The following is a 23,002-nucleotide window of genomic DNA, read 5'->3' as shown; positions in this document are numbered from 1 at the left end:
GCAGTCTGGGAATCCACCCTCACCCACAGTCTCCCCATCACATCAGTTTTAAAGAAAGATTACTATTTTATTTAGAATTCCCCCTCCAAGCAATGCCAGGATAAACATTAGAGAAAGAGAGAGCATTTATCATCCTAATTAAAAGCAGGGCCTCTGGGATTAAATCCCACCTCTGCCACTTACAGGAGCCTTGGGTAAGTTCTGTAACCACTCTGTGACTCAGTTTCCTTATCTGTGAAATGGAGGTAACAATAGTACTACCGCAAAGAGCTGTCATAATGCTTAAGTGGATCAACTGTATTTCCTGTATTTAGACAGAGCCTGGCATCGTAAGTTCCCAGAGCCGTAAGTTCCCAGACAGCGTTAGTAATTACCATTGCCTTTCATTGATGCAAGCTTCCCACTTCTCTAGCGTTGGTCCATCCTAGGATGCTGCTTTGCAGAGAAGAAAACCTTTCTTGAGTCAAACAGATTTGACTTCAAGTCTCCACTCTGCTACTTAACCTCTCTGAGCCCAAGTTTTCTTACTTGTAATGTGAGGGCAGTAATACCCACTTTGAGTGATTATTACGAGAATGAACCAGAAATCTTTGGTCACTACTTTGTTTATAGTGGATGCTCACTAAATGTTAGGTTTTTGCTATTCAAAAGGAGTCTCTCTCCCTAATTTAAATAGAGCATCTCCACCCTCTACCACTAAAAAGACTCCGGTGGGAGAAAGGGAAAATTTCAAACCCTTCATAGGGTTACAGTTTATGAATAAAGTATGTGAATCAGAAATTATACTTTGGTATCCTTTTTGGTACTATATGGAGCTATTTTAAAGACAGGAACATGAATATAGGCTTCTTACATCCCAGAGAGAATGGTCTACAAAGATTGCATTTGGCCCCCATATCATGTATATTTCCAACTGCCAGTTGGACTTCTTCCCAATGCCATATCCCACTTCTTCTTCCTGCCCGCGCTGTCACCTTGAACAAACGGAGTAGGAAAACACAGGCACCGGCCCACAGAAAACACTCTTGGCTGTCCTGGAAAGTGGAAGATTCCTTGGGCTTTCAGTTTCCATTTCCTTTGGCACACCCGTGCGGGTGGCAGTTTGCTCTAGACGCCACCCTCTCCCACCTGCGTCCTTGTGGTAGCCTTTTCCTGGGTTCTTGGTTCTCACCTCTTTCTGGCTCCATGAGCCATTTGCATTGTTGCCTAAGTTGCTGTGTGTCCCATCAGGAGCAGCATTTAAAGACTCATTTCCAGTGTAGAGGGGAAATGCTATCTGTGTTAAGGGAAAGGAAAGTGTTTACAAGCAGATGGAGATTCCTGCAAAAGAGTCTTTCCCCTTAAATCCTTGAAATTTCACACATCCTATGCTATGGCTGACCCTGAATGGATAATATAAAGGCCTTCCCTTTGATAGGCTTTTGGGGAATTCATGGAACTATATAGCAGTATCCACAGAGGTAAGACCAGTACGTATGACTACAGCAGCAAAGTAAAAAATGCTCGAATAAGACTGACAGAGTGTCTTTGGATTTCAGAGAACAAATCCGTCAAGGCCTAGAAGAACTCCAGAAAGTTCTGCCAGGAGGAGACACTTACATGCATGAAGGATTTGAAAGGGTAATTTTAAAACAGTTTTAAATCCAAATATAAAGTGTGATATTGAAAAATCAACATCTGATTTTCTCACCTGACTGATGAGGTAAGGCACATATATTAAAAGGGCTGAATAGCACCCAATAGCAAGAGAGTACATTTTCTTCCCATAAGCTTGTACACTGATAACTGTATCCAAAAGAACTAAAGAAATGGATTCCCTTCCTCCTTCCCTGACCCTGATGAATGGGTTGTTAGCTAATAGTTCGCTGGCATTCACAAATTCCTGCCACACACAAGTCGCTGCCATTCCAAAAATGTCCTTCACTGGATGTCAGCTTCAGTGATTGAGGCAGAATTTCAGGGACTCCAGCTTTAAGGGAAACAAATGCTAGGCCATAAGGAATAAGACATCGATCCATGTTGACAGTTACAGTCATCTGTCACTTAGCAACAGGAATACATTCAATGAAATGCCTTGTTAGGCAATTTTGTCATTGTGATAGCATCATAGTGTGTACTTACACAAACCTAGATAGTATAGCCTATTACACACCTAGGCATATGGTATAGCCCATTGCTCCTTGGCTACAAACTTATACAGCATGTTACTGTACTATGCATTGTAGGCAATTATAACACTAATGATACTTGTTTCTAAACATAGAAATGGTAATCCATTGGACTACAGTGTTACCACAGCTACGATGTCAGTAGGTGATTGGAATTTTTCAGCTCCATTATAATCCTAGGGGACCACCATCATATGTGTAGTTTGTCCTTGACCAAAACATTGCTATGCAGCACATGACTGTATACTACTTAAATGAGAGAGTAACTTTACATGGATATCAGCCACTGATACTTGAGCAAAGCCTGGGTGAATTACATAAGGAATCAAGACTGAATTGACTGCATATTCAACAACAGAGCCCATTATCCACTATGGTTTTTGGAGTGGCAAACCGTGGTTTTAAGTCTAATGGCTCATTCATGTGTTTTTCAGGCCAGTGAGCAGATTTATTATGAAAACAGTCAAGGTAAGACTATAGTATAAATTACGCGTATGAATTATTTAACTTGTTCCGTGTTTGTTGCTAAAAAACAGTAGCTTCAGTAATTTCATGTTTCAAAAGACATGTATGAGATTATCTATAATCCTTAGACACACATTTCATCACAAACAAGGAATGCATAGAAAGGTGGCATGTATTGGGTCAAATTCCACTGTCCTGTTGATGCCAAGAAAAGTTATCTAAAAGTAATTAAGTCCCATTATGGCCACAGTCTAATTCCCATGAATAGTTTTGCATGTTGAATTCATTAAATTAGTAAATACTTGCATAGGTTAGTAAAGTCTTGGATTTTTATGTAAAACTTAATTTTCTTGTCCTCCTCTGAGCCCCAAGCCTCTTGATTGCTGTGACTGGACATAACATTAAGATCAAGATACCAGTTTGAATTAACTTTGTTTTATTTAAATGAAAAAAACTATATAAAATGTACTTCGTGTATAAATTTTTATTATTATTTTAGCTATTATTACTATAGTTTCTCTCATGAGTAGCATTTCTGTATCTCAGTCAAATCTCTTAAAGAGGAGATTCAATATTACAGTACAGATTTTCCTTCCAGGCCTGGAGAGGTGTCCATTTCTTGTTTCATTATAAACTACAACAAACAGAACAGATTCAATATCAACACCAAATCTTGCTAATATAAATCAACAATGATATGAGAAGCCTGAAAATCTCTGAAACAATTCTAGTAGGTTTTGCCAATTGCTATAATTCTTCCAGTCGACTTGTAAATCATAATGACTATTACTTTCCACCAAACTGTATTCAAGGGGTGGTATGTATGGTCTATTGCAGCAGGTGGCAAGGACTCCCGAACAGCCCAGGTGGGAGTTTGCTCACAGCTTGGGCAACAGTTATGTGTACGCGAATAGAAAATAATCACACTTGATTCACTGGTGCTAATCCCAAGTGTTGTTTTAGTGACCATTTCACCAGGTTTGGCCATTTTTCGAGATGAGGCTGAGAAATGCAAAAGCAAAACCTATTCCCCATAAAGTCTGTCTCCATGGAGGGTTCTTCTTCATGCTGGAGTTGCTTCCAATTCCAAAAGAAAAGTTGGTGATTCTCAGTGTTGACTTTGGGCGGTTGAACTCCTAAGAGGTCGAATCCTGGGACTGAGAGGTGTTTCCCTGGGTGGGGCAGGGTGGACTGAGCCAGTCTGTATTGTGTTAAAACAGGATACAGGACAGCCAGCGTCATCATTGCCCTGACTGATGGAGAACTCCATGAAGATCTCTTTTTCTATTCAGAGAGGGAGGTAAGCGACAGCCTGGCTGTGTCTAAACATATACATGGAACAGGGCTTCTTTCTGTGGGCTACACTCTCTCTACTCAGGTGATAGGTGTTCTTTGCAAATCCCCTGAATGAAATAGAGTTGCATATGTAGAAATAATAATAATAAGTCACGTTTTACAAGTGAATTTTCATGTCTTACACATGGTAAATGTTTTCCCCTTTCAAAATTTTTGCATATGATTCTGTTTTGAGGGATTAAAAATATCTACCCTGCCTTTATTGATGGTGTTATACTGTTCTAACAGTTTTTAAATACTGTATATCACTTATAAACAAACATTAATACAATTTTTCCATATATTTTCTACTAAAACAGGAGGAAGGGAATTACTTGAAATCTGTAAGAGCCAATCTTGTCAGAATGTATTTATCATTGAGATTTGCACTCTTAAGAACAGAAGTTAAACACCAATTGGTAACAAAGTTAAATTGTCATTTCTCCTGTAATAGTTCCTTTTTTCCTTGTCTTTGTGTTTTCAAAAATTATTCCTCAAGGCAAGTGGAAAATTTCCCTAAATGAAGATTTTAGCTTGTATAAGTAGACGTAGAAAAAGAAGTTTGCTAAAGAATTGAAAACTAATGTTTATACTTAGGAAATCTTTTCAAGTTTCACATTTCACCTATATGCCTAATTGGTATGAAAGGAAACAAGTCATCCATAGAAATGTACTGAAACCATAGCCTCATGAGTGACAAAGGGTCATTCAGGCCCCAGGTAGAAAGAAACAACATCCTAGAGATGCAGGCTCTGAGAGAGAAGTTAATGGTAGCATCACACTTACCTCAAGCTCTTAACAACTGTTTACTTCAAATTCAGCTCTTTCCACAAACACGAAGTATATACTCATTCGTTTATTCATTCAGTGTTAACTGAGAGCTTGGCATATACTTGGCCATTTGCTAGACACTAGAGGCACAGAGGTGAGTGAGACACAGCTGCTGCCCTCATGAGTCTTACCATGAAATAATAATCAGCCTTTTGAAGCCTCCATTGACAGAGGGCTTAGGGAAATTATGTAGGTAAACTCTTTCCACTAGTACAAAAGGCAACTCTAACGAGGAAATGTACAAGGTAATATGACAGACACTCCCTGAGAATTTGGAAAATAATACATCTCTGCATTTGAAAGTGAAAACTCACTATGTGATGGGAATGCAAGATGGCTTGTTTAGGTACCAAATAACAGTCAAATAAAGTAAAAACCCTAATAAGGAAAGAACTGAAACTAAAATAAATGATAGAGTGTCAGAGTCTTAAGATAGGGGTTAGTGGGAAGGAATTTTAGGTATGGCACATACAAACTTAGAAAAATATTCAGAGTGCCAATGCCAATATAAGGAGAACTTCTGAAAAAGAAAGATAAAGCTCAAGATATAAAGGAATTGAACTTTTCCCTTCTTGGAAATTCTATATAAAGTCCAACTGGAGGAGAAGAATCACATAGTTGATGTAAATAAGGCTGGGGCTACGCTGAGTCTAAAAGTTAATTTTATCCTAAAAGTAGCAGGGAATATTTCTAATATGAAGGAAAAAAGACATATGTTTTTGTCCCTTCTAGAATTCAGTGTTAAAAAGAAGTGGATTTGAGTACTAAGAAAGGGAAAAAGTAACACAATTCCAATCAATATTGAGCACTCATTGTATGTTTGCTATCAGTTATTAAGAACACATTGTATGCACCAAGGATTTCCAATATTTTTCTCCATTCTGACACTGGAGAATCTGGAAATCAGATTATCAGAGCCTTTAATAAAAATGTGCTGACGTTATGAGTATCCACATGGTTCTAGCCTTGTGTGAGGAGCTCTGTAAATGTTCTTTCATTTAATCCCCAAAACACTTTACAGAGCAAAGCCAGGTGTCAAACTCAGGTGTATCAAGTTCTAAAGGCCCCATTCTTTTGTGATATCACACCCCTATTGTAAAGAAACATATATCAGTAAAAATCCATCAGAGCAATTAACCATTTCCCCAGAATATTTAACTTAGCCTGCAGTTTCCCTTTCCTCCCCTCATCTTTCAAAGCCCATCACCAAAGTCTCTACTTTGGTGGGTCTTTTTCCACACTTCCCATTGGAGTAGCCACTCCCCTCAGTTCCACCATGTGTTAGGTTACAATGTGATATCCACTGAAGTCTGAGCTTCTTGGGAACAGGGATTGCCTTCTCCAGTATGGCACCTGGTACCTGGTAGGTGCTCATTAAATACCTCATAATTGAAGTTAATCAGGCAGCTCCAAAAGGAGTTCATTTGTCATTACTTCTCTTTCTAATGTCCTCTCTTTCCTTTTCCCAGGCTAATAGGTCCCGAGATCTTGGTGCAATTGTTTACTGTGTTGGTGTGAAAGATTTCAATGAGACACAGGTATGGTCATGGACTTTCTCAGGTTTAGAGCATACTGAGCTTGTGAATGATGGAGAACATGTTTAGTGAGTGCGGAGGGCAGATCAATGGAATCAATGCCCCTGAGATAGGTTACTTTTCTAGAAATCCTAAGCAGGAAGGATTTACTGGTTATATAAGGAATGTTAAATCATTTGCTGATGCACTTGAGGTCTTCAACACAGACCATCAAGGCACCATCTTTGTTGGCAAACATTAAATTGCCAAATGTCAAAAACTATCTGAATTAACTTGGAAAACTTGGGTTTTTTGTTTTTTGAGGCAGGCTCTCATTCTGTCATGCAGGCTGGAGTACAGTAAGCTGTCTCAGCACACTGCAGCCTCTGCCTCCCACGCATAAGTGATCCTCCTGCCTCAGCCTCCTGATTAGCTGGGTCTACAGGTGCCCATCCTGAGTAGCTGGGACTACAGATGCACACCACCACACTTAGCTATTTTTTAAATTTTGTAGAGATAAAGCCTCACTGTATTGCCCAGGCTGGTCTCTAACTCCTGGGCTCAAGTGATCCTCCCAGCTTATTGAGATTATAGTCGTGAGCCACAACACCTGGCTAAATTTAATTTGACAAGTATGATTTTCTTATTCAAATAACAAACGTTCTGTTTCACCCATTAAAAATACAATGCATTTTCAACACAAAAATATGGAAATAATTGTGCAAGTGGGCAAAAAAGTGTGTACAAGTGCATATAATAAGCAAGTTGTAAAAACTTACTAACAATCTAAATACATGTTCCTCAATGTACTTCATAGTTTCTTTTTGTTTTAATGGCACAGGAAAATGCTTATGATATATCATTAAGGGAATAAAACAAGATTACAAAGCAGTAAGAATAGTATGTGCCCACTTCTAACTAAAATAAACATATGTATGTTTGCATAGAAAAAGTAGGAAGAATGGTATCTATCAAATGGCTAATAAAATAGATGATAGATGAACAGACAGAAGGATTATGAGTAACCTTTGTTTTCTTTTTATTTTGACTCTCCTGAATTTTCCTAAGCTTTTACAACAAGTATTACTTTTGCAATCAGTAAAAACAATAAAACATATTTTTTTAGAAGCCACATACACCCGCTGGCACTGACTCTGTTGCCACAGAGTCACAGAACCGCACAGAGATCTGGGGTCAGACAAGCCCATACATCGGCTTCTCGTAGCCCTCAGTTTCCTGCTCCATAAAGCAGGAGCACCTGAACCAACCGCAAGGGCCCTTTCTTCAATGGGTAGTTTGGTTGAAAGGTAAAGGTGGCCTCACCCAACGCCAAAGTTTGAATTTAAGTTTGCCCTGAAAGGGAACTTGAATCTGCTCGATTCAGATAAAGCTGCCAACAGGAATTTGGGTGAATGGGAGAAAAATGAGCCCATGGTCTGTGCCCAGATTTATAAACATACCAATCCAGGCCAAGCGTTCATCAAGCTGGGCACTCCTACCTCTGCTCCTGAGGAGAAAAGTGTTAAAACAAATGTAAAAGCTGTAGCCAACCCTGGACCTGCTCCAGAGGCCACTGGTGAGCTTGTTATTACTGACGGCTTTTCAGGGCAGCCCCTGAGCTCAGTGAAGGCCTCATATTCCCCTAGGTTCTGAATATAACTAGAGCCTCCTAGGCCCAGCGACCTTCCTAAGTTTTCCACATCCAAGCCTAACACATCTCCCCATGTGTTTGCTGTGTTCTCAGCTGGCCCGGATTGCGGACAGTAAGGATCATGTGTTTCCTGTGAATGACGGCTTTCAGGCTCTGCAAGGCATCATCCACTCAGTAAGTAGAGCTCTTCCCCTGAGACTGGACATTCAGGCACCTTCTGTCTCCAATCTGCTATTAATACCCAATTCCTTCTCTCCAAGCCTGGTGTTTTTCTGCTCTAGAGAACAACATTTCTTCCTATATCTTTGTGTCTACCACGTCCCACCTCTCCCTTCTGCCTTCCACACATATTTCTTTCTCAATTGTACCCTGCAGTGGAAAATTAACAATTGAAAGGGGGCACTGGAAAGGCCTTGAGTCAAGCTTCAGGCAGCCCTCTCCTTTCTCCTAACTGGGTAGACTGTGACTGGTGGTTTACGCTTGACCACCTCAGCTTTCCCACCATGACTGAATGCAAGCTGCCTTCAGAGCACTTGTAGGCTAGACTTACATCACTTGGTCATTGGATGTACTTTAGACCAAGATGCCCGTTGAAGTCATCTGCAGAGATATAAAAAGCACTGCTGCCTAGGCATCTGGTCTAGGGTGAAGCCTGGACCTCAAGAGTTTTTTTTTAAATCTCCCCTGGTGATTTGAATGTTGAGACAAGGTTGAGAACCACTGCTCTAGACCTGCAATCCTCAAATACATGGGCTCCAGGGTTTGCACAGTCACCAGTCCTCCTTCACACACAGGTGATTTTCTACATCCCTTTTCCTGAATGGTGAACAGGACAGTGGCTTCCAGGGCTTCTATTCTCTACCTCCCACACACAGGCAAGGCCCTTGATCCAGCTGTAATATTGAATGCTGCTGTCTTAAAGCCTCAGCCAGCAACTCAGTATGTGTGCTGCACCTGCAACAATGTTCAGATGTTCTGCAGCCTCCACCTTTAGGTTTTGTGACCAGAAAGGCATCTGTGATCTTCAGTAGAAGCTTACCAGGCTCCAGACTGGGGGTCCAGGATGCAGATTCAGAGCTCAGGGGATCACCTTCCTCTTTAGATGTCAAGGGGGTCTTGATCCAGGGGTTACCTGCCAGGGGCTCAGCATCTGCCAGCTCTCCCATACCAACCCAGGAAACCTCCAGCATGGTTGTGCTTCCATGCTGCTCTCCCTTCAAGGTTTGCCAGGAGCTCCAGCAGAGTGGAATGCAGAATGAGAAATAAGAACCTCAGAGCCTGGCAACCCAGAGTTTAACTGGCCCATGTACTTACCACTTACAGATCCTTGGACACTTCTTGTTTGGAAACAGGAACCGATGATGACTTACATCATAGGCTTGTTTGAGGATTACAAGGATTACTGGTGAAAATTCCTAATATTTTTCCAGACACATAATAAGCACTTGAGCCATATGAATTATTGCCTCTTCCACTTCCTTTCCCATCATATGAAGTATTTTAATGTCAGCTTCCCTTTATCCCCTACACATTCTTGAATATGTATAAAAATCACTTGAGAATTGTTTGTAATACCTATTCCCAAGAAATTCTATTGCAATGAGTTTCAGATGGATCCAAGGAATCCGCATATTTTAAATCTGCTTTTTTTGAAAAACCAAAAAAAAAAAGTGAAGCAGATATGCTTTTAGAACACTGACATATCTGACCTGAAGCATACAGAATTGTGAAAAATCATCCCACCTCAGGTTGGGAATTTCTATCTTAATTATACTCCAATGATAGTTGTTTTATTCAAGAAGTTTGTTTGCAAAGAATATATACCTATTCAAACTACTGTAACCAGAAAGTGAAAATTATTTATAGGATAGAGAATTATCAGACCCAATTATGGGTCCCCAGGTGAAGGACTCCTCCTCTAAATTATTTCTGGGGTGACTGTGGCATACTTGACAGTGTAAGCAACACAAACTACAATAACCATGTAAAACAACAACCCGAAGGGTGCAAAACACGATTACTAGTAGGACTAGGGGCTGATCATGGATCCTTAAGAAGCTCAGAGGTGGATTATTCTGGGTGGAGTCCTCATGAGAAGGCAGGGCAGACCTGAATCGTTGAAAGGCCAGGGAAAGTTGATGGATAACACCAAATTATATGACCTCAGCCCAGAAGCTGGAAGACAGAAAAGCATATTTAGGGATCAATAATAATAATACCTATCCATCTGGTGGGACAGTTTGGGTAAAGGAGTCAGGAGTAATGGGAAATAAGCCTAAATATTGGGTTGAAACCAGATTAATACAAGCCTTGAAGGGGTTTTGGCTCTAACCTATAGGCAGTGGGTGTAATTACTGAAACAAGTTAAGGAAATAATCTGATGGCTGTGCTTATGCACATAGGAGGGAGACTGGGGACACCCAGAGAGTGTAGGCCAATTAGGAGGCAATAGTCCTGCTTTAAGATGGCCAGATTCTGAACAGGGACAACTCTTATCTGTTCAAATGTTCTTATGAGCCGTGTGCCTAACACCAAAAGTTGGTTCTCACACAGATGATTAGACTCTTTTTGTATGTATAAATCACTGTTGTCCTTGAATACGTCAGCCTTAGCAACTCACCCAAGCTCAACATGAGCCCAAATGTTTGTAAAACTTCCTCCATCCCCAAATGGAAATAACTACAAAGATCTTTAAGAAATTTTAGCAAAACCATCTTTCAAAAAGGGAAGAAAAATAATTTGAGACGTCAGTGTCCAAACTTTTAGCTGCATGATAAAATTCTTGTGAGCTTTTATCTGTGAGTTATGCTAGTGGTTTTGATCCTTCCAGTACTCAAAATCCATGTTTATGGCAGTTGTCCCTTAATTTGCTTGGACAGAGAAACAGGGACAAAAGTAGAGCAAGCTCATCTTTCTCAAATCAGACAGAAATAATTATGGCCTAAAAGTTGGCAATTTTTAAGAAGTAAGTTCATTTCCCCTTTTGGATATTGAAAAGAAAACTCTCAATTTTCCCCCCATTTGAAGCCTCTATTCCAGCTTGTTCCCACGGATGTTGTTTTATGGCTGGTTATTTTCTCATAATAAAATAGGACTGGGCTTAATTATCCAAAATAAGATGGCAGAGCAGCTTCTAATAAGCTCAAATGCCTCACAAAGTTTTCTGCCCATTATGCTCATATTTTTAAACCTTAAATTAATATGCAGGGGCTAGTATTTACTCATTCATGAAATACTCATTAAAAACCTTTTGTGGCAGGCTCTGACCATTCAGTAACAATGAAAGTAGGTAGAGGCTCTGTCCTGGTAAAGCTTACAGTCCAGTAGGAGAGACACATTAAAAACAACTAAATAAATAAATATGTATAAGTAAAATTGTGACAAATGGAATAAAAGAAATAAAATGGTCATGAGATTAAAAGGGTTGACAGAGAACCCAGTCTCCTTTGAAGAGTTGAACTGAAGGTTGCAATGGAGCCATCCACTGGAAGGGCACAGATAGAATGGGCAGAGCACAGCCCAGGATAGTACATAGGAGAATGAAAGACCAATGCTTAAAGTGAAGAATGGCAGAAGATGAAATTAAGAAGCAGGCAGATGCTAAATCACCAGAGCCTTGAAGGCCATGCATTTACTCAAAGCACAATAGGAAACTATAGCTAGTCTGAGTCTGACAGTAGAGCAATCAGGCTTGAAATCAAGACTCAGGAAATGTAGACATCATGGCACTCAGAATCAACAGCATTTCGGCCTTTGAAGAAGAAAACCCACTATGACTTGAACATGTTCTATCAGCTCCCTCTACCAGGTACTTCACCACCACTCCCTGAAGAAGGACTTATTATACCCATTTTACAGGTGAGGAAACTGAGGTGCAAGAAGGTTGGGGAAACCGTCCCCAGGTCTGCCCTCTCATAATGGTGGAGTGGGGAATTTGAACTCAGCTCTGGTTCCAGAGATTCTGCTCTTTTCATGGCATTTGGCCATGAATGTCTGAGGAAATGGAAAGTCACCACTGGATTACCAAGAGCCAGTTGCCCAAGGCTTGGATTCATCAAATCCCCAGATGCCCTGCTTTCTCAATCTGATGCTCATGTTTGATCTTTCCAATCTTCTTCAATCCTCTCTCCTTCAGGAAGAAGTACTTATGTGTCAGATTTGTATAATGTATGATTTTTTAAAACATACCCACTTGTTTTCCATGTTAGTGTCTTAACTGAGAAAGATAGGAAAAGGGCAGAAGGAAATTAACAGCTGTAGAGAACTTACTTTGGAACCAGACATTGCCCTTTTCCCGTATAATATTACCTCATTTAAAAATCATAACACAGTCCAGGCGCGGTGACTCACACCTGTAATCCCAGCACTTTGGGAGGCCAAGGCGGGTGGATCATGAGGTCAGGAGTTTGAGACCAGCCTGATCAACATGGAGAAGCCCTTTCTCTACTAAAAATACAAAAATTAGCCAGGTGTGGTGGCACACACTTGTAATCCCAGCTACTTGGGAGGCTGAGGGAGGAGAATTGCTTGAACCCAGGAGGTGGAGATTGCAGTAAGCTGAGATCATGCCACTGCACTCCAACCTGCACTGACAGAGCAAGAGTACATCTCAAAAAAAAAAAAAAAAAAATCATCTCCTGGAATCCTCACAGGTGCCATTTGATGTAGAAATCATTACCCCTTTAATAGAAGTAGATACTAAAAGCTCAGAGTGATTCACTAACTTCTCCAAGGCCACACAGCACAGTGAGTAGTGATCCCAAATAGATTCAAGTCTTTCTAATGCCCACGATGTGAATGCCCACCGTGCTTTACTGAACAATGTGGGCAGGCCAGGAAGCAGCTCCATTTCAGAGAGGAAGACACTGAGGACCGAAAAAGAGAAGTGGCTTGACAGAGGCAAGACCAGAATCCAGGTGGCCTGATCTGAATACACCATGGATGGGCAGGGCAGCACTTTGCCTTTTACTACTATCAGGCGGAAAGCACCTCCAGAAATCATTACTGCCCAATGGATGAAGTACCATTGTTCTGGGAAGCTGGAGAATTGACACAGGCTGAAAGGAGCTTCCACACTTGTACTCTTAAACCCTTCCACACTTGCACGGGACTCTACCTCTGAGCACCATGACAGTTTTCCTACTCACTTCTTTAGAATATGGTGATAAAATTACAAGAAAAAGTCTGTACAGTTGGAAGATTGTAGCCCTTTAAGCCAGTAACACTGTAAAGGAAGAAACTATTCCTGTGCCTTCTCATATTGTGGCTTCTTCAGGGAATTTCCACTGACCACAGCTGGTGAATTTAGCACCAGCCCTCGAGCAAAAGTATGAAGCAAAGGTCCAGCAAGGCTCCTGGGTCTTTGTTTGCCTTTTCAAAAGTGCTTCATGCAGTGAAACAGGAACCTGCATGAAAGCTGGGTTCAGATAACACCGAAATGGGTCAGCAGCTTTGAATCCCAACACTTGGCCTGGTTACCAAGCTGCCAGTTCCTCCTCCCAGCTGTCTCCGCTTGGTGTGCAATTGAGGGTAGGGCCTGAAACCAAGGCCATTGTCTGAAAAGGAGGGCCCATAGTTGCTGGCACCAAGCCACCTCCATCTAGGAGCATTTCCCTGGAATAAATATTCAAGCTGACATTGGGCTTCCTATTAATGAGAGTGAGTCAGCACATAGAGCTTTGTGCATGTTTGATCAACAGTAAACAACAAGCATTGAGCAAGCACAACTATGTTTGTAAGGACTTCTCGCACGCTGTGGCATGACCGTTCTTGTTATCAGGGAAACTGTGAGATCACTGGAACCAAGGAATCAATCTGTTCCATGGTATATATAAATTTATTTTATTTATGAAAACCAGATCCTGTGCTGATTCCTCCCTTCCACTTATGGAAGGCAATGTAACGTCCTAATCTGGCCCAGGCCCTAACAAAGCTGTGATAAAAGGCAAAGTCTGTCTTCCAGGCTTACCTCCCAGCTACTCTTCTAAGACCCCACCAGGAAATGCAAAGGATTTTCCTATGATCAGAATTCATGTCACATTCCCGAAGTCCTGGGAAGTGCCTGCCTTTATTGAACTAATTCCTTTTGCAGGCCTAGCAGATGAGGAGGCACATTTCAGCAGCAGCTCTTCTTATAAATCAGGCTTAATGGTCACTGGAGGCAACCTCCTTTCCTTCCTTCACCCTGTCTGAATCCTGTCTCAAGGCACCCTTCAGTCTTCTCATCTCCACAAAGCCTGCCCTGCTTTATCCTCCTCCATGAGCTAGCTCTTCCTGCCTTGGTCTCCAGTGGCACCAGTTGTTGGAAGTTCCTGCTGGGCATGTGGATCTGTTCCATGCTGTCCGCCATTCCTCCTGGTCACATGCTAAGTTGTGCAATCCCAAACACTGTCCCGTGTGTCATACTTCCCATGATATCCAGCACTGTGCTTTGCATATTTATTAGTTATAAAACAGCCCAGAGTACCATACATCTTTTGTGACCCAGGGAAGACTTACACTGCACAACAAGAGGGCAGTCTGTGGCTCTGTTGCTTGTAAAATCCCCTCAGCCCCTCCCCTCTCTTCTAAGATTGCATCTGTAAAACATGCCATTCTGGGCTCCATTCACATTAGCAGGCTTGGATACAAAACATAAATAGAATCAATTGTAATTTCTGTAGTGGGCAGAAAATCTTTTTTTAAAAAATCGTTTGCCTCAGCAGTCATTAATTAGACTCAGATTCTATAGACCCTCAGGCCAGGCATTTCTCCCACACTATTATTTCTATTCAGCTTATTAAAAAGCCCAGATGAAACAAGAATTCCCCCAGCTTGAAGAAGCTACAAAGATCGCAGAGGGGCAGGTTCAGTTAACACTCAGATCATTCCCATTCTTCCTGTAGCCCCTCCTCCTATATCCAGAAATCTGCTGAGACCCACTGTAAAAGCAACAGCAGAATTTTAGAACAAAATCAGCTCTCAAGGAGGACCACTAACTTTCCCAATCTGCAGGGGGTCAACAAGCTCATCTTACTAAATAAACCACATTTTGGAGTTGCCAGCTCTCTGAGCTTTTCTTCTGCACACGTGGGAGGAAAGTGATTTAGAGGGGAAACAAATCAATGTACTCACTTTTAGAACCTTGTTTATCCTACACTCCTTCGGATCAGATTCTCATTGAGTGTGAAACCAACAGAGTAGCATCTATTTACGTGAATGGGCTGCCCTCACTCAGACAAAAACTTTGGCGTGTTTTAAGAATAAGCTTTATTGTTTAAGATACAGCAGCTGCTTCAAAATGTGTTTTCTTGCATGTAAGAATGGTATAATGTATTTGGTATCGTGTATTAATGTACATAAAATCATATATGAATCCCAGAAATATGTATGTATAATATTCCATATTTGTATTTGTAAAGGCTTTCTTTTTGTAGAGATGGGGTCTTGCTGTATTGCCCAGGCTGGTGTCAAACTCCCAGCCCCAAGCAATTCTCCCACCTTCATCTCCTAAAATGCTGGACTTACAGGTGTGAGCCACTGCACTTGGCCATATTCCATTTTTATTTATAGTTAGACTCTATAGATCTGACATGGATCCAGGATAATGTCCATGGTTAACAATATGTGTGCCCATTAGTTTAAAGTGTGGAGTGGAATTTAATTAGAAAAGGCAACTTTTTAAATATTTTATTAATTAGAGATTAAATCATTTCAAAATTCATGGGGTCAACACTGACAGTCCTGAAGATGTGTTTGAGCCAGTTGTGTGTTCCCAAGCGGCCTGGCTGTCTCTAATGCAGTGGTCCCCATGCTTATCCAATGTGCTTTCTGCCGTCAGCTGTAATAATGTGTGTGACCCTTCTGTGGGAGCCTGAGCCCCACCCACCAACCACAGATCTCTGTGTTTTTCCCGAGTAAAGGAATTGAGGCCTTTTACAAAGCTGGCCAACCTAATACAGGGGATAATGATATACCTACAACATTATTTTTTTTAAGGAAGCTACTTTTTAAAAACGGAGGTGTTGAAATTGGCCTCTTGGGAAGGCAGCAAGTACCCAAAGATGGGGGTGCTTAATCAAAAGAGGGGAGTATTACAAGATGCAGAACACGGCCTTGTATTTCAGAAGACTCCCAGGTTTTACTTACAGGGGGAAAGGGAGATTAATACACAGTATGCTGTAATGCCAGTTTATTAAGACATGCAGGAAGTATGTCATTCATTAATTCAATATTTATTTAATGCCCACTATGTGCCAGGCTAGTCATTGTGAATATTATAATGGGTAAAAACAAACCCAGTCTTTCTCCTTGTAGAGTTTATAATCCAAGAAGACAATGACAAAGCAATTTAAAAATATATACTGTAAATTATAAACTAGGATAAGTTATCTAAAGGATGGTAGCTTACATTAAAATGTTCATGGATATATAGATATTTCATTGGTGGCAGAACTCATATTGGATTTGGAAAGTGACAAAAAAAACAAGGTTAAGTTAAACTTCCCGGTTTTCATCTTGGAGAACTGAACCGATGTAAGTGGTCGGTAGATAGTTGGCCACCCTGGCACCAGCATACTTCAAGCCCCACACATCTTAAAACCAGAATTTGCCCTTTACAACAAATAAGACACCAAGGACCCCTTCCTGACACCTTACACTAAAATTAACTCCAGATGGAGTAAAGACTTAAACATAAGACCTAACACCATAAAAATCCTAGAAGAAAACCTAGGCAAAACCATTCAGGACATAGGCATAGGCAAGGACTTCATGACTAAAACACCAAAAGCATTGGCAACAAAAGCCAAAATAGACAAATGGGACATAATTAAACTCCAGAGCTTCTGTACAGCAAAAGAAACAATCAGAGTGAACCGGCAACCAGCAGAATGGGAAAAAACTTGTGCAATCTATCCATCTGACAAAGGGCTAATATCCAGAATCTACAAAGAACTAAAACAGATTTACAAGGAAAAAAACAAATCCATTCAAAAGTGGGTGAAGGATATGAACAGACAGTTTTCAAATGAAGACATATGAGGCCATATGAAACATATGAAAAAATGCTCATCATCACTGATTATTAGAGAAATGCAAATCAAAACCACATTGAGATACCATCTCATGCCAGTTAGAATGGCGATCGTTAAAAAAATCTGGAGACAATAGTTGCTGGAGAGGATGTGGAGAAATAGAAACACTTTTACACTGTTAGTGGGAGCGTGAACTAGTTCAACCATGGTGGAAGACAGTGTGGTGCTTCCTCAAGGACCTAGAAATAGAAATTCCATTTGATCCAGCAATCCCATTACCGGGTATATACCCAAAGGATTATAAATCATTCTGTTATAAAGACACATGCACACGTATATTCATAGCAGCACCGTTTACAATAGCAAAGACCTGCAACCAACCCAAATGCCCATCGACGATAGACTGGACAAGGAAAATGTGGCACATATACACCATGGAATACTATGCAGCCATAAAAAATGATGAGTTTGTGTCCTTTGTAGGGACATGGATGAACCTGGAAACCATTCTCAGCAAACTGACACAAGAACAGAAAATCAAACACCGCATGTTCTCACTTGTAGGTGGGTGATGAACAATGAGAACACATGGACACAGGGAAGGGAGTATCACATACTGGGGTCTGTTGTTGGGGGTCAAGGGAGGGACAGCAGGCAGATTGGGAGGTGGGGGAGGGATAACATGAGAAGAAATGCCAGAAGTAGGTGTCGGGGGTATTTAGTCAGCAAACCACATTGCCATGCGTGTACCTGTGCGACAATGCTGCATGATCTGCACATGTACCCCAGAACCTAAAGTACAATTTAAAAAAAAAAGACACCAAGGAACATGCTCTGAAAGACTTTCTGAAAGATGTGTGAAAGCAAAAGGCTCCTATGCCATGAATAGATAAAAGAAGCTGGTCCATTATAAACACACAAAAAAGTCCTCCAACAGGAAGTGGCCAAGTAAATGAAGATTGGTTGTTTATTGGAGCAAGAAGCAGAGCAAGTAGTAAAAAATAAATGCTGTGCCTATGATAAGGGAAGGCTTCCTTATAACTCTGTGCAGATAGCCACAATTCTATAATGATTCTTGAGAAATCTCTGTATAAACTGAGAACTTCATGACAAAGGACATTAGATTTTTAGAATCTGAAAAAAATAAACTTTTACATACAACCCAGACTGGCCCACAGTGGAGTTCACTTTAAATATGTCAAACAACTCTTGTAACTTGGCAAAGTTCTTGTACATCTGCTGCCTCTGTTACCCGTCCTCCGACAAATAATCCAATGAGATGTGCAAAAGTAACCTTACAAGTAACAACACATTGCAATTATTTAGTTCTTTATGGATTTCAAACATCCTTTTCCATCAATGTTCTCTTTGAAATCTGTCCAAAAGTTGGCAGTAAAATAGCATTCACCTTGGTTCAGTTTTTGTTGTCAGCAAATATGATTCAGCAGGAGGCCAGTGGTGGGTGATGGGGCTTAAGCACATGTGAACCATGGTCCATGCCCAAAAATAGCAGCAGTAGCAATAGTAATGACAGAGGAATAGTTAACAGCAACTGTTGCTTGAATACATGCCAGACATTTTCTTAAGTGCTTTCCTGCCAAGGTCATTTTGACCACTCTTCTTGGTGCCTTATTTTCATGAGGTGCTCATGCTGGCTGGTGGCCAAGGGTTGTTAACGATCTGTGGATCAACCACATCTGTCTAGTTGTGTCTATACAACAAAAACCTTGTCAGTTTTCCTTGATCTCATGTTCTCCCTCACTATCCAATCCAATATGAAGTTTATTACCTAAATCCAATTGATTTCACAAACAAAATATCTATGCGTTCATGTCTGTTATTTCATTTAACCATCATACAGTCGTTTGAAGTTGGTATTTTTCTTATCCCATTTTGCAGAAGAGGAAACTGAGATCTGGAGGTTTGATAACTTGCCCAAGTCCACATGGCCAGTAAGTGATGGGGTTTGGATTTGAGTATAAATCCATTCAGAGTCCAAATCTGTCTTCTCGGTTTCCAGAGCCTAAGTTCTCGATAGTAATAGATGCCATTAGTTGATTACTTATCAGGTTCTAGGCACTGTGCTATGGGCTTTGCCTGTGTGATCTCATTTAATCTTCCCAACACAACAACTTTATGCTAGTACTTCAGGTAGATACTATTGTTATCCCACTCTTATAGATGAAGAAACAGACACAGAGAGGTTATGGAACCTGCCCAAGGTCACACTGCTCATGAGTGAGTTGACCTCAGCTATTTGATTCCAGATTTCAAGCCATTACTCAGGATGCTAAACTGCTTCCCAAAATTGGGATTCAGAAAAGTTAAAGGATTTGTCAAGGAGCATAAGTCAAGTAAATACAGACCAGGGCCAAGACCCAACTCTTCACATGGGATTATACTTGAGGTATGCAGTGATCTTAGCCCTTTCTCCTCTACAGATCAATCATACCCTCACCTCAAAGCCTCTTACCTCTAACATCAGCCCTACCCTGTGTGAGTCCCTTCCACTGCATCTAATGATTTCAGTGCTGCATCTACACCTCCGCCATGGCTACCACTGCCCGGCCTCCCCACCCCCACACAGTCTCCATTCCCTGAGCTGATGTGCTGTCTGCTACAGTTCAGACAGGCTGATTACCATACAGTCTGGGATGCTAAGAACCATGAAAACCCTTCAAATCCATCAACAGCAATTTTGACTTCCTACCTTTTGAAACCAGACATTTCAAATAAGTAGGAGCCCCAGTCCCAGACAAATCCTGCCCATCCCCCTTACTGATAAATTTCACTCTATTGGCTGTATTGCATCCCTCCAGATGTTTTAAGTTAAGATTGGGAAAGCTGTGTTTTTACTGGATTGAATCACAGTGCTTGGCTGACATTTTTTGGCCCTCCATACACCCCTTAGATTTATCAGCTAATTGCAGACACTTTGAGAGAATAATACAGCATGCGTTTATTATGACAACCCCTGTTAGTGTGTCTTTGTGGTCAAAGATCCACGGATGGTTCCTTTACCAATCCCTGGTTAAGGATAAGAACTGGTTTAAAAAGGTTGGTTGAAGCTCAGGCTGGGTGAAAATTTCACGTATGTGTTTGGGGAATTGGGACAGGACTAGTCCAAAAGCTCTTTTCATTCTTGGACTGTTTTGAAGTCTTTTGTTTTGAATGATAAAATGATTTATTAGGGGATGTCAAATGCCTGAGGAATTTTATTTAAAACATCAAAAAACAGCTTCGTGTTGTTCTAATATCACTGCTTAAGTTTCTCCTTCTGGGCTAGCTCTGTTTCTCAAATGTGGGCTGTTTGAAGACTTGTGCCTGAGTACAAGTGAAAGGGGGTGGCTTCCTCTCTCAATCATGGCAACCACTGGCTGAATACCCCATCAAACAGGAAAAGCCAAATAGCAGCAAGTTCAGGGATGGGAGAATGGACAGTCTTCACAATTCAGGCAGGGCAGTCTGGGATGAATCACCGTGCACCAGGATCCTAGCAAACCCCAGTCCTAGGACGGTGCTACATGCACAAGAGACCAAAAAGACTAGATCAACCCTAGGACACTGGGGAAACCAGCAGGGAAACACAGGTGCCCAGGATATATCCTTGAAGTCCTTGATCCCAAATCAGACTGACAATAAGCGGAAAGCAGGAACTCAGTGTTTGACCCCAGCTGCCAAGAGCCAGGTATGTGAGGACCGCTGACTCTAACGGAGATGAGCAAGGGGCATGGGAGTCCAGAACATTCCCTTCATGCTACAGTCAGGATAGACATAGGAACCTGGGAGGAACTGAGGCCACACCTGTGTCTAGGGTGGGTGGAGGTGGGTAGGTAAGCCAGAGGCTGAGGACATGAAGCAGAAGCTGAAGGAACAAATTACTTCCAACTGCGGAATCAGGAGGACACTGCAAACACATAGGGTATCAAAGTACAAAAATGCTGTGAAGTTGGACAGAATAAAGGAAAAGTAGTTGCAAAATCTGAATTCTAGAATTGTTAAGGAAAGAAATGTTGCTTTTGATGACATTCAGGTATATAGAGTTACCTAAAATACATGGTTGGGAGATTACCTATTTCAATAAATGCATCTTAATATTTTCTTAAGCCTGTTTGTTCATTTTCTTTTGCAATGCTTCTCTATAAGGATGCCCAGATTTCTCTCTGGAATGGGTAAATATTATCTCTTCTGAGAAACTTTTGTTTTCATTCCACAGATTGAGAAAGCTCGTAAATATTGGCTGTCCTTTTCGTTTGCTACTAGAAAGCTTGGAACTAAGTCTGCTCTAGCAAGGAAATAAGCTCCTCACAGCGTATTTTTTCTATGCTATTCTCACTTCTTGCATCATCTTCCCCTTATTTTCTCTTTAGTCAGCCCCACATTGTCATTTATTCTCTTTCATTTGTGTCTTGTGATGTATGTATTACTTAAGCTGGAACAAAGAAGCATATGTAAACAAATACAACAATGCAAATAAATGGGCATTTCCCAATGCTAAAAGATGCTTTCTTCTTTTAAACAGACTCTAAATTTATAACTATATCATCAGTTGTTTTAACAAATGCCCCTTTCATGAATAGAGAAAGAGTTTCCTTCAGCCCTCTAAATCATCTCAAATTCCAAATTTAGTAGATACTACATTCGGTTGGTAAATTAATGTCTTATACTTGTTTAAAATACTTGGTTCAAATTCTAGAATCAATGTTCTCAAGGTAGGATTTATAAATGGTGGAGAGAAGCTTAGGCACTACCAGTGAGATACCCTACTCTAGCCAGCAAATATCTTCGTTATTAACTCCTGTGAAGTCACAGGGCTCCCCCAACTTTCCACTCAACCCTACAAGACTCATTTGTGGATAAGAGTACTTTTAACTAAGTCTCAGGAGGTCTTCCTGAAGGGTGGGGTACAAGATGCCCCCTTCACAGCTCACATTTTCCAGACTTGTGAAGCCGAAAAGGAACTCTCAGTCATCTGTCTATGCAGCTCCCATGGAGAGTTGACCATCTCCATCCTATCTTTCAGCTCTATCTAGTATCACTCTTTTAATTCTGCTTTTCAAGCTGCCTTTGCTTCAGTTCAAGAAATCTATGTACTTTTTCCTTGTCACCTTTGTTTATACCATTCCCTGCCTGGACCGTAACCCTCCCCTAACCCACTCCCTTTCATTTGAGCTCTACCCTTAGCTCCCACCTCTTCCATGAAGCTTTTCCTAGCATACCTGCCCCAGCATCTCCTCTATGAACTCTGCAGCTCCTACTGTCTGTTCTTTCACCCTTGCACCTACCACTACGACTGGCCATTGGCATTTATCATTTCCAGTGTAAGTCCCATTGCCACAACCCTATGTTAAACCTCTGAAAAACTAGGACTGGCATGGCATAGGCTCAGTAGATACCTGCCAAAAGAGCAAATGCATGAATAATTCTTAGGGCTTTTAGGACCCAACAGCATCTAGCACAATCTGGCTTATTAAATGTTTGGCATTGGTACTAGCCAAGATGTTAGACTCCTCCCAACCCCACTGCAACCAAATGTCCTTGAACCTTCCTATCACTGTCTCAGTAGCTAAAAGCAAAACCCTAATTCTGTCTTTGAACAAAATAAGCTATGCACTGACTCTTTTATTTCCTCTCCTCCTAGATTTTGAAGAAGTCCTGCATCGAAATTCTAGCTGCTGAACCATCCACCATATGTGCAGGAGGTAAATTGAAATGAAATGCTAATTACTTTCATACAATTGATGATATTTTGAGTTCAAGTCACATATGTACTTCATTGGTGGTGGGGTGGGAAGGAGGAACAGGAAGGGGAGGGTGAAAAGGAGTCAAAATTGCTAACCAAATTTGCTCCAAGGGAAAAAGAAAGAAGCTACATGTCAGTTGTTTGAAAGTTTAAAAAAAAATCTGTCCAAATTTTCTTCTTTCACTGGGCACAGTGGCTCATGCCTATAATCTTAACACTTTGGGAGGCCGAGGCAGGCAGATCACTTGAGGTCAGGAATTTGAGACTAATCCGGCCAACAT

The 23,002-nt window shown here is 41.0% G+C and overlaps 1 protein-coding gene across 3 annotated transcripts in view; it reads left to right on the top strand.

Moving 5' to 3' along the window:
* The window catches only part of ANTXR1 (ANTXR cell adhesion molecule 1), a 270,413-nt gene that overhangs the window by 60,173 nt on the left and 187,238 nt on the right, over nucleotides 1-23,002 (top strand). For all 3 annotated transcript variants that reach the window (XM_017522085.2, XM_017522087.2, XM_037736156.1), the window contains exons 4-9: nucleotides 1,539-1,620; nucleotides 2,603-2,636; nucleotides 3,854-3,933; nucleotides 6,269-6,337; nucleotides 8,058-8,138; nucleotides 22,620-22,680. In XM_017522085.2, coding sequence (XP_017377574.1) covers nucleotides 1,539-1,620; nucleotides 2,603-2,636; nucleotides 3,854-3,933; nucleotides 6,269-6,337; nucleotides 8,058-8,138; nucleotides 22,620-22,680 — 407 coding nt within the window. The remainder of the gene's footprint in view (nucleotides 1-1,538; nucleotides 1,621-2,602; nucleotides 2,637-3,853; nucleotides 3,934-6,268; nucleotides 6,338-8,057; nucleotides 8,139-22,619; nucleotides 22,681-23,002) is intronic.

This window comes from Cebus imitator, unplaced genomic scaffold, assembly GCF_001604975.1.
Source record: "Cebus imitator isolate Cc_AM_T3 unplaced genomic scaffold, Cebus_imitator-1.0 Scaffold23, whole genome shotgun sequence".
Taxonomy (NCBI): domain Eukaryota; kingdom Metazoa; phylum Chordata; class Mammalia; order Primates; family Cebidae; genus Cebus; species Cebus imitator.
Note: the sequence above shows the minus strand (reverse complement) of the source record. Positions and strands in the feature narration are given on the sequence as shown.